The following is an 11,280-nucleotide window of genomic DNA, read 5'->3' on the forward strand; positions in this document are numbered from 1 at the left end:
ATAAAACGAACAAAGGTATAGACAGTACCTTGTGCAAGTAGTATTCTGAAGAATTGAGCAAATAAGTTGAACATTCTTATGTTTAAAGCATGGAATCGAGTGTAAAATAGTTTTAATTTATAGTTCATTATTTTTTTCTCTATTTTCTCATGATTGTATTATGTTGGATTATTGAGTGGTATGGGCGTTTCGCATCATATTCACCTGTAAAAGCGTAATCATTCAAAATTCGCGCACATACTAATGCAAAATAAATAAGTATTTGGGTAATTTGACACTGGGGGATAAATTTATCCCCCAAAAAAGAACGAACAGGCAAACCTGTCAAAATCCATAGTAAAAAAATTGGATGTCGGTCCTCTGGTTACTGATATGTTACAGGCGGGTGCACTTCTACGACCGCTTCTCTTATTTGTTCCTCCTCTTCCTCCTCCTCCTCCTCTTCATCTGAATCGTAGTCACAGTTTGGATCAATGGAGATCACTTCGATTGCTGGAGACATTTCAACGTCCTCCTACAAAAACGAACATTGTATAGATTATACCGAGTATGTATTCGTTACTGCGGAAGACTAACGATTTCAGGAAAGGAAACTCCCCAAGAAATGTTTTACAACAAATAGTCACCAAATAGTACCGCCATGTACCAAGTTTAATAGAGGATCACATGAGATGTCCTATTTTTGACACATGGCGGCACTGTTCTATCAATCAATATACTCACATCAATTTCTTCATCGTCTTCATCGTAATATTCCCCATCGGTCATGCTGCCGACGTTCATTGATTGACTATACGGGCCCAGGGTAACGGTTCGTAAACCCCTACAATCATCGTCTTCGCCGCCGTCGTCGTCAATTTCGTCGTCGGGAGCGAAAGCGTTGCCATAGTGGTTTCCAACGGCCGGTATGCTGTATTGTAAGCTACGAATTGATCTGGAAATAATTTTCCATGTGCTGTAGTGGAACACACTCAAACAAAATCAATCCAACCGATCCGGTTACTTACTTTTCGCTAGTAAACTGGTGAAAACCACCGGCAAAAGTATGACTTCTTTTGCCTCCGATAAAGTGTGCCGAAGTTGGAGCTACCCTGGCTGCAGCAGAATTTAATATCCTAGACTCCATCGTATCTACAATTGTGCTAGATCTATACAACGCCTCTTTATCCGTATTCTTTGGGTGAGGATTAAAATAATATCTCGGTTCTGGAAGATTTTGTTTCTCCAGAACCGAGACTGCCGTTCTGTTGGCTGCTATTTGTCGATGACTATTGTTACAATCTCACTAGGTCACTGTAAAGAAAGAGTAGGAATCGAGATTAATCTTCGAGGCAGTCGACGGTAATCAGTTTTTTGTTTGCCAACACTTGGGGTGCAGGTTGGTATCACGTTTCCATCGTAGGTAGATATTATCTAAGCCAAATAAACTATTAGGACACCGCGGTTGACGCCACCTCAGGGCTGGTAACGAGCTGTGGCCTTTCAAACATTGAGGACATTTCACATTGAATGGCTACAGCGAACAGTTTTTCAGTTGGAAAAATATTTTCTGATAATACTTCGGTTCGGTAGTTCTGTTGGTTCGGTTTGTGCATGTGCTGCTTCAGCCATTCCAACATGATATTAGAATTTTATAGAATACAGCAAAGAAAAGCGGTCGACATAATACTAAAAGAGACATAAATTCCTTTTTAAAGATTCGACACACGAAAATATTTCGATTGCAAAACCATGCTGTCAATGTCGAATAAAGTTGACCGATTTATGCGTCTTTCATGATAAGCATAATAATGTGGCTTGTCACCAGTCCTGCATCTGATTATAGGCAGGTAAGTATGTATACCACATCAATCTCGTGTTGGGATATGGTGAATAAAAAAAAAACACGATCAGTGACACTCAACAATTGAGATGCCCTGTGCTGTGAAGTAACAAGTAACCCCTCTAGCCACACGGGTGACTAATCTATATTTAACCGACTTAGGAACACTAACTGTTAGTGGTGGTATGCGCATATGGTTGCTAGATCTAGATTTAAACCTAGACACAAGATAATTTGATCGATGGGCGATCACCATTATTCGGATGTGTTACGTTGTCTGAATTCCAACAGCATGATTGGTGAAACCAGTTGACAAGAAAGCGAATGTGGGGCCTCAAGCTTTGTGGTTTTGTAGGGAACTGAACATTTGCTTTGCACATAATGGACGTTATTTTGACATTTGCTCCCTGATGGTAGCACTCATATGTGTGGTATAGATCAATCGCCGTTCAATTCTTTCAGAAGATGTGAAATATTTTAAACGGCTAGAAGCAGGACTTCGTTTTTGGTATATACATAATAAATCAAGACAAAATTTTCAAAACGACGTATCTGCTTTTGTAAACAAAGATTCAAACGACGATTTGACGAATATGATAGCTCTCCCACGCAAACCAACACCATCAATAGGTAGGTCAAGGATTCCGCTACCTGTTGGTGGTGTTGGTTTGCGTGGGAGAGCTATCAGATTCGTCAAATCGTCGTTTGAATCTTTGTTTACAAAAGCAGATAAGTCGTTTTGAAAATTTTGTCTTGAAATAAACATTGTTTCCTTTAGGTTTTGGTAAAACAAATCTACATTCGCCACTCATTTGTCTAAAGCAAGCATGGAAGACGAGCGATCGTGCCTACTTACAAGTAACACAAAGGGCCAACTTGAAAGACCTCCGATCCTCGGCGATTGACTGTTGTGTTGTGGCTTTAATGTGCTTTTAATTTTGATCTACTTTTTCTCATAATTTAGTTCAATTTTCACTTCTAGCCGTTGAGTCACTTCGTTGAGTCACATAATATTCCGACTCGAAATCCAGCCTGCTGCCGCCGCGGTGAGTCGCAACAATATTCTCGTTAATCCGGGTTGATCAGTTGAATCGCGAATTTCACAGTCATTCTTTGTCCCGCTTAGGCGGAACATTAATTCAAAATCCGTGCTACCAAATGTTTGATCTTCCCCCATCTGGCACGTTAAAACAATCAAAACCAGAACGTTTGACTGTCACATGCATTAGGGGCCATCCACAAATTACGTCACGCTCCTAGGGGGGAGGGGGGGTTCCGAACAGCGTGACGACTCATACAAAAATTTTAGAGGTTTAATACAAAAAGTGTGACGAAGGGGGGAGGGGGGGTTGAAAATAGCCAAATTTTGCGTGACGTACTTTATGGATCTTCCCTTATCGGGGGTAGTAAATTTTGTTTGAAACAAAGCGCCACGGATGCACCAATTCCGCTCGGTCACCGCACGGCTTGCGTTTGCAATGTCAACATGAATAAAGAAAGAGTCTGACAACGTAATAAATGTGCACGAACCTCCCCCTCCGTCCACCGCCCAACCAGGTCAAATGTAATGAACAACGGTGTTGTGAAAAAAATGGGAGCTGTACCTACGTTTCCTTTCCCGTCTACCGAGGACAGTGCTGTGACGGGTGTTGTCCCGTGCGTGTTCGACTTTCGGTTTTATAAACGTGAATCCTTGCCATTGAAATAGATCGCATCTGCGTACGATCGGTAAAAACAACGACAAAGGCATCAGCGGTCATTGCGCTACTGGTTGGATATATATATCTACGTCATTGTTTTCCGAAATTCCCTATCTAATAATGACAGTAGAAAAACTATTGTTTGAGGATTTGATTCGGAGTAATGAATGAATATAAATAATTAATTAGAGATTTGATTCATTTTTTTAATTGATCGCTCGATTTGCAGATCGAATCCAATACAGTCCCTTCCCGATTTTGGCAACACGACCGAATTTTAATGTTGCCAAAATGGGGACGTTGCCAAAAACGGGAAAAAAATTTCATACAAAATTTCAATTTTTTTGTTTGCCTGATTGAAGCTAAATAGGGGGAATGACGGCTTTGGCAGGTTCTGTTCTATTATTGGCAGGGGGGTTTTTTATGACTGATTAGGCTCAAATTTGGTCTAAACATTCTTTGCATATCAAAGAATATTGTGGCCAAATTTCATAAAATTTGGTCGACAAAAACCCCCCTGCCAAAGCCGTCTTTCCCCCTACTTAGAATATGTACTACAAAGTATGTGGAGTGTGTTTAAGTGATGCATGACATCATAATTATCATTTTTGCGATATTATTCATAACTTGGAGATTGTAGCTCAAACAAAATTAAAACAAACTCAAGAATGGTAATCAAAACATAATGTAACTAAGTAATTATAAAAATATTTGAAATTAACAATAGCGTCGGCCATGTCCTAACAAAAAATTGTAGTAATAAAAAAACCCAAATTTATCCCCAAGTGGTGATTATGCCTTTCTCGATTCGATATGTATGATTCGAATTAATGTTGTAAATGCTGTGCTAATTGCCTACATCTTGGCGGTTAAAATATTTGATGCAACTCTATCACGCTGCTTATAAATTACTCAATAATTGAGTAATTTTTAAGCAATTATTATGAGAGTAATGGATTGCGTCATGGCTAAATTGATTAATGACTTAAAGTGTGCATGTAAACAGCGTATTTGTTAAAAGAAAAATAGAAATATTATTCAAATCGAATGAGTTATTAGCAAACAAAAACAATAGTGTCCAACTAGAAAAGTTTCTCCGTCGAATGAAACTAGTTGCACTCGAATCGGTCAAGTCCTTCTATATGAAACGTGTTTAACAATAAAAAATTCTCGGGGCTACACACACACACACACACACAGTCAGACATGTGCTCAGTTTTTCGAGCTGAGTCGATTGGTATATAACACTATGGGTCTCCGAGCCTTCTATCAAAATTTGGCTTTTGGAGTGAAATTATAGCCTTCTGGTACAACTTTGTTGTACGAGAAAGGCAAAAACGTTTCTAAAGTAGTCCATTGAAGTGCAGACTTCAATCTGACATCTCATATAAAATTTAGTCCTCCGAAAATGCTTGGTTTTATAATAATTCTCTATATAAATCAAATAGCGATCCGACGGATACAAGATAACACCGCTACAAATTTCGGATTCATATATAATGGATTTTTATGGAGGCAAAGTTTCATGTGGTCGGTGTGATTAAGGGTAAAGTTCTGTGCACAATTTTCGCTGACATTATGAAAAAAAAACCGAACGCAAGGCATAAGACCTTCCATTGTTTTAGAAAATGGTAACGGAAATCTCCATTCTGCACATTGGTCAAGCGTATCCAATGTAGTGTGAGTATGGATTAACTACACTCGACTCACTAAAACCAAATACCTTTGCACTAGTCGGTCTCCTAGCACTCAACCCAGGAATATTTCAGGCGGCAATGACTGATCCATGTACACCTCGCACTACGAGTGATATTGTGGCCAATTGGAAGCTGGAAGATCATTTGCGGCATGCCACCTCTAACACTCGATAGCAGTCAACCTACTGGTGCTCGCTGCAGCTTATCGCACTCCAGTTCTTCATGCTAGTGATTAACACGTTGAAGACGAAGTAGGCTCAAGAGAAGACAACGGCTATTCGACAAAAACAAGGTGGTTGAAGAATTCGTGTACTTGGGCTCACTTGACCTCCGATAACGATATCAGCAGACAAATTCGGAGACGCAACGTGACAGGAAAGCGTACGTACGAGATCTGGACAATGCTTGTGGAGGACCAACGAGCACTTGGAGTAAAAATGGTTCTCTACAACGATCCGACAGGCACAATAAGGCGAGGTGTGCAGCGATCAAGGTAGATCGATCAGGCGGAAGACGATTTACGGACCCTCAGTAGACTGCGTGACTGGTAACGTACAGCAGTAGACGGAGACGACTGTTATGTACCGCAGAGGCCACTCACTACGGCCTTAGCTAAATAAATAATAATAAAACCACATGTGACGCATCACTTGCCTATCGAAGCAGCTAGAATTACACCAGCGATTTCATGGGAACTTCACAGGAGGTACTCCACTTCTGATACTTCGCCATCACAAACAAAACACACGAGAGCAGACATTGGAAGTGTGAGTGAGCATTGTGAGCATTGATCTTTTGCAATCTATGCTACATCGATAGCCAATAAGTGAACTGCCTCATTCAGATGGATGTCAAACAATCGTTGCTATGATAAACAATAAGCAACACCGTCTAACAAGCCAAGCCGTGGTGAGGTATCCATGTAAGCAACGATTTTTGCATTCGTACCCCGCTTGCTCTAGTACAATGAAACCAAACAATCAAACCACATCATGCGTTCTCCTTTATTCGCCCTTCTTTGAAGGTGATAAGATAGTCGAGAGAAGTATCAACGCCTCCCATTCAGTGTACTAGAGTTCCAGACTCATGGAGGTCTTCATTTTTAGAATGCTTGAATGACTTCTTCTATCAGCTCACCGGAACGACGCTCATTGTTGTGTTACCAAGTGATTCGCTTCACTCAATCAGCTTCCATTGGTGAGCGTTGAAGATCAATAAACGATGAATCATCGAACATTCAATTTCAAAGATCTTAGGAAGCTCATAACTTGCTCCCCGATAGAGCATCAAGTAGGCTTAGATTAACCCGATTTTTTCTCATGATCTGATTTAAGTCAATGCCTGCTCGAGAGCCGTACGGTTACATGTTACCAAACTCTTACCATTAGTATTGAACTGTTGGCAAACATGCTGGAATCAAAAGGCTCGTTATGCAATTGACACATGCAATTGATGGCTAGACAGCGCATTTAAAAAATAGAATGTGCCAATCACTAGCAATTAAACCTACGGGGGTTGCTTGTTACTGGATCACTCATGCAGTATCGGTTGCATTGTGATGTAAACAGCGGGCTTCCCTTTACAGGTGTTGTACTATGTACAACGGTGTTAGTCAGCTTATCGACGACAAAATCAGTGAGATGCCAAAAAATACGGCATTCTACGGTGGGCTGGTTAGATAAGGGTAGTGTGAATAGGGACATGGAAAACGTGAATAAAAAGAGCAGAAAAGTTTCAATAGGCGTTGTTTGCAATGAGCGGTAATACGAGTGGTGGTTCATTAATTCAGTGAAAGTGACCACTATTCGTACAGAGCCCATAGTACGCATATAAGCCTTAATAACATTCGCTTTTAGTTTTGTTTATCCTATTACATAATTATAAAAAGGATCTAGCTCTAAAAAGTAATAAAGAAAATATTTTCGAGGTTGTTGCCAAAATCGGGAAGAAAATGTTGCCAAAAACGGGTGTTGCCAAAATCGGGGGTAGACAAAAACGGGTGTTGCCAAAATCGGGATGGGACTGTATCCGATTTATGTAATTGGTAAAAATTGGAAAAAAAACGCATGGCGTTTGGGCGAAAAGAGGTAGTGAGCATCAGATTTACCAAGATTTAAATTATTCATTAGTTATTAAATGTTATTTCAGTTCTTGATTCGATTTGGTAATTTGGAAAATGTAATTTTTAAAATTAGCTCTAGATGAACATCGCATTTGAATTAACCCTCAAGGACTCGCACTGTTGTAAAAAGTACAACACTAGCGAAAAAAAGTACGCTTGTCGTACACAACGACGGCGAGACTGCGTGAGTGATTCAAAACTAAACGAGTCCTGGAAGGTTAAGAGTTTGGTTTTAGAGATTGAAATTAAAAATTCAATTTGGCAGCAAAATAAAATTCTTTATGCAAAATTAGAAATTTTCCATAAAAAAAGGAAATTGCCAATAAAGAAATACGGGTGTAAGCAACAAATAATTACAGAGTTTCCACAAATAATGCAAAATTTCCATAAACAAGAATTTTCCATAAAACAAAAATAAATAAGCACTTTTGAAAGCCAATTGCAATTATAAAAAACAAAATTCCAAATAAATCAAAATATTCCATTAAAAAAACACAAACTCTCCATAAATAAATCAATATTAGCAGTAAACAATTACGAAATTTTCCACGAAATAGATATTTTTTTCCATAAAAAAAAACAAAAACTTTCCATAATATCTATACTGCCGCTAACCGCAAGTCGAGCACATCTGTATATGGACGCCCATATACAGATGTGCTCGACTTGCGGTTAGCGGCAGTATATATCTGTATACATAAAAATAAATTTCTGTCTGTCTGACCCTTATAGACTCGGAAACTTTTGAACCGAGCGGCGTAAAAATTTGTACCCAAGGGTTCTGGCTTCTGAGTCCGAGGAAGGTTCTTAAGATGATTCAAGACCCCTCTGTCTTTGGAAGGGGGAAGGGGGACTCCCATACAAATGTTAAACAAAATGTCTGCATAACTCAAGAGCTAATCAAGCAAATGGAATCAAATTTGGCATGTCGAGTTTTTTTTAAAGCAAGAAACGTATCTATGACAGTATGAAACCCCTCGACGGGACAGCTAGTAATCAATAAAGAGCAATAAAAATAAGAAAACTCCCAATGAAAAATACAAAAAATGCAGGTACAAGCGTGAAGCGCAGCGAGCGAGATACGGAACGACTTGGTGCGCAACGATCGATCGTTATCAAATTCAATAGTGTTCGACTAGGTTTTGCCCCCAGTCCAATAAAACTTGTTGTGAGAAAATTGGTTAAAGATTACTATATGAAAAGTTGTCTAATGTTTATCTTACCTTTTGTGCACATTAAACATACACACTAAGGTGCCATCGATTTTCAACAACGGGTGTGCTCAAAAGTTTCATCTCCTCAAAAAAAGCGGCATGCAACATTTCTGCTCAAGCGGATTTCGTTAAAGGTCGAATGTTTATTTTTGATGCCAAATGTCTTAGAAATGCATGAAACATCAAGATCTAGTGTTACAACAAAATTTAAAAAAAAACTTTTTGGGACTTGGAAATTTTTAGAAGTAATTTTTTTAGGCCTTCGTAGATTGGACACTAGTGATACTCATGTTTTTCTTTTGAAATCCTTATCCAGATTGCTATCAGAAATCAAGGTGGGTGTGCTCCTTGATTCCAATCTTGGATAAAAAATCACAAAAGCATGAGGATTACTACTCCTGGCCACGCCCATCTTCACCGTAACTTGGGAGGGGAAGGAAGTGTTGATGTAGTACTTACTTAACCTTCTGTCTGTGCTCAAAAAAACTTACGTTGTCTGTGCTCTGGGGTCAAATTGACCCCAAATTGAAACTGCTATAACTTTTTTAATGTTTGGTCAATTTTGGATTTCAAGGGCTGCTTCGAAAGATAATTTAATCATCTTTCAGGTCGTTACCAAAGATTGACTATTGGTGGGCGGGTACATCGCGGGGAGGGGTTTTAGTGAACAAGGGTACAAAAACAGTGATTTTTCATGATTATTTTACTTATATCCGAAAATCCTACCCATTTTGAACTGCACCTTTTTTAAAAAGGTTATGCAGGAAGGCATGTGCTTTGGCATGAGGCGTTGATAAGTTTAGAACTCGGCCGCCAGGTGGTGGTATATTTGAATTCATTATTTTAGACTACTCAAGATATTCCGATATATAGAATTCTCCTCAGTGTAAATATTCTTATTGCACAAATTTAAAAATTGGAAAAAAGCGCTTATTATATTGAGCACCGCTTTGTAGTGCTAGACATCCTAAACAATGTTGCCGAATACAACTTGGGTGTAGGTATGAGGGATCTCAAGCTAAAGCAATATTTCATATATGCAAGAATATTGCAAGTACGCTAGCGCCGCCTATTTGTAAATTTCCTAATTATTTATTCCGTCACATGACAGTCCATTAACACCAGACGAACTTTGTTAAAGATGTCATCTTTACAAAGTTTCAAATTTGTGTGATAAGAATATTTACAATGAGGAAAATTCCATATATCGGAATTACTGGAGTAGTCTAAATTAATGAATTCAAATATACCGCCACCTAGCGACCAAGCTCTAAATTAATCAACGCTTCATTTCAAAACACACGCCTTCCTAAATAACCTTTTTGAAAAGGTGCAGTTCAAAATGGGTAGGATTTTCAGATATAAGTAAAATAAGCATGAAAAATCACCGTTTTTGTACCCTTTTTTACGAAAACCCCGCCCCGCGATGTACCCGCCCACCTATAGTCAATCTTTGGTAACGACCTGAAAGATGATTAATTTATCTTTCGAAACAGCCCCAAAAATCCAAAATTGGCCAAACATTAAAAAAGTTATAGCAATTTCAATTTGGGGTCAATTTGACCCCAGAGCACAGACAACGTAAGTTTTTTGAAAAAAGTACACTGTAGCGCATATTTTCAAGATTTTTCAAGCGAATTTGCACCTAGGAGACAGATCTCGGCGAGTTTTACCAAACTACCAAAAATTAGGAGAATCGGTTGAAAACAAAAAAAATGGCAGCCACTCAAAGTGGCCTGGGGTCATATTGACCCCAGAGCACAGACAAAAGGTTAACGAGAGTTGGATATTGGGGAAGGTATTCGTTGGGTCAGGATTTGCCTGTAGCTGACAATCTGACCGTGGTAGATCTTACACCGTAGCACACCACGCAAAGGTGTCTACCCAGCGTTACGGGGAAGTGACTAGTCGAAGGTTGGTGAGGGGGCTGAAAATCGAACCCATGACCCAACCGCTTAGAAGGCGAATGTGTAGCCAACTACGCTACAGGGCGCCTAACTCCCAAGCCTTTTGAAAAAAAGCTTTCCAACCTCTTGGAAGGAGGATTCCAAGCCCTTTTAGAGGAGGCTTCCGAGCCTTTTAAAAGAGGTTTTCATTTCCGAGTCTTTTAAAAGAAGGCTTCCGAGGCAATTAGAAAGTGCCGTCCAACCAGCCTCTTGTAACGAGCTACTTTCCGGAAAAAGATTTTAGATTTTAGTTCAAAACCATATTCTTAGCAATTTTTTTTCCTGTTCGGGTGTGCCACTGCGACCTGTTATTAGATCTATTGTAGCGTTACCCGTATCCCTAGTGTTTAAGTGCATGTCGAATTACTTCATTACTATTGATAAGCAATGCAGTATCGGTTTCGATACAGTTGTTGTTTTGTTTTCTCAAGAGCACAGTGGCGTTTCCCTAACCTCAATCTACCTGTGCACTGAGTTTAAATTTAAGGAATAAGGCAAAGACAAAGGTGCTGTTTGAACGAGATGGCGCCACAACATTTAAAGTAAAATGAATTTCCTTGTATGGGCAAATCATCCGTTCTCATTAACTACGCATCGCATCAATATGAAACCTAGGTCAAAAGCAACAAATAATTTTTAGATTTTTTGTTCCCACGACTTGTTTTACAGTTCTAAACAATGAAAGAGATTTCATTGTACCTCCATACTAAATTCTAGCTGTATACTTTCAATTTCTTCAAGACTGTTCTCCACCTCGTGTGTGTGGAAGGAACATTAAA

General features: G+C 39.2%; 1 protein-coding gene across 1 annotated transcript; it reads right to left on the bottom strand.

Moving 5' to 3' along the window:
• On the bottom strand, positions 1–2,977 carry LOC134208287 (uncharacterized). The gene is made up of 4 exons (XM_062684308.1): positions 2,679–2,977; positions 1,008–1,293; positions 724–934; positions 1–514 (listed from the first exon to the last, which is right to left on the bottom strand). Exons 2-4 carry the CDS (start codon positions 1,124–1,126, stop codon positions 365–367), a joined length of 480 nt encoding a protein of 159 aa, XP_062540292.1. The 5' UTR covers positions 1,127–1,293; positions 2,679–2,977; the 3' UTR covers positions 1–364.
• Between the last annotated feature and the right edge of the window lie 8,303 nt (positions 2,978–11,280).

Source organism: Armigeres subalbatus, chromosome 1, assembly GCF_024139115.2.
Source record: "Armigeres subalbatus isolate Guangzhou_Male chromosome 1, GZ_Asu_2, whole genome shotgun sequence".
In the NCBI taxonomy this organism is placed as follows: Eukaryota; Metazoa; Arthropoda; class Insecta; order Diptera; family Culicidae; genus Armigeres; species Armigeres subalbatus.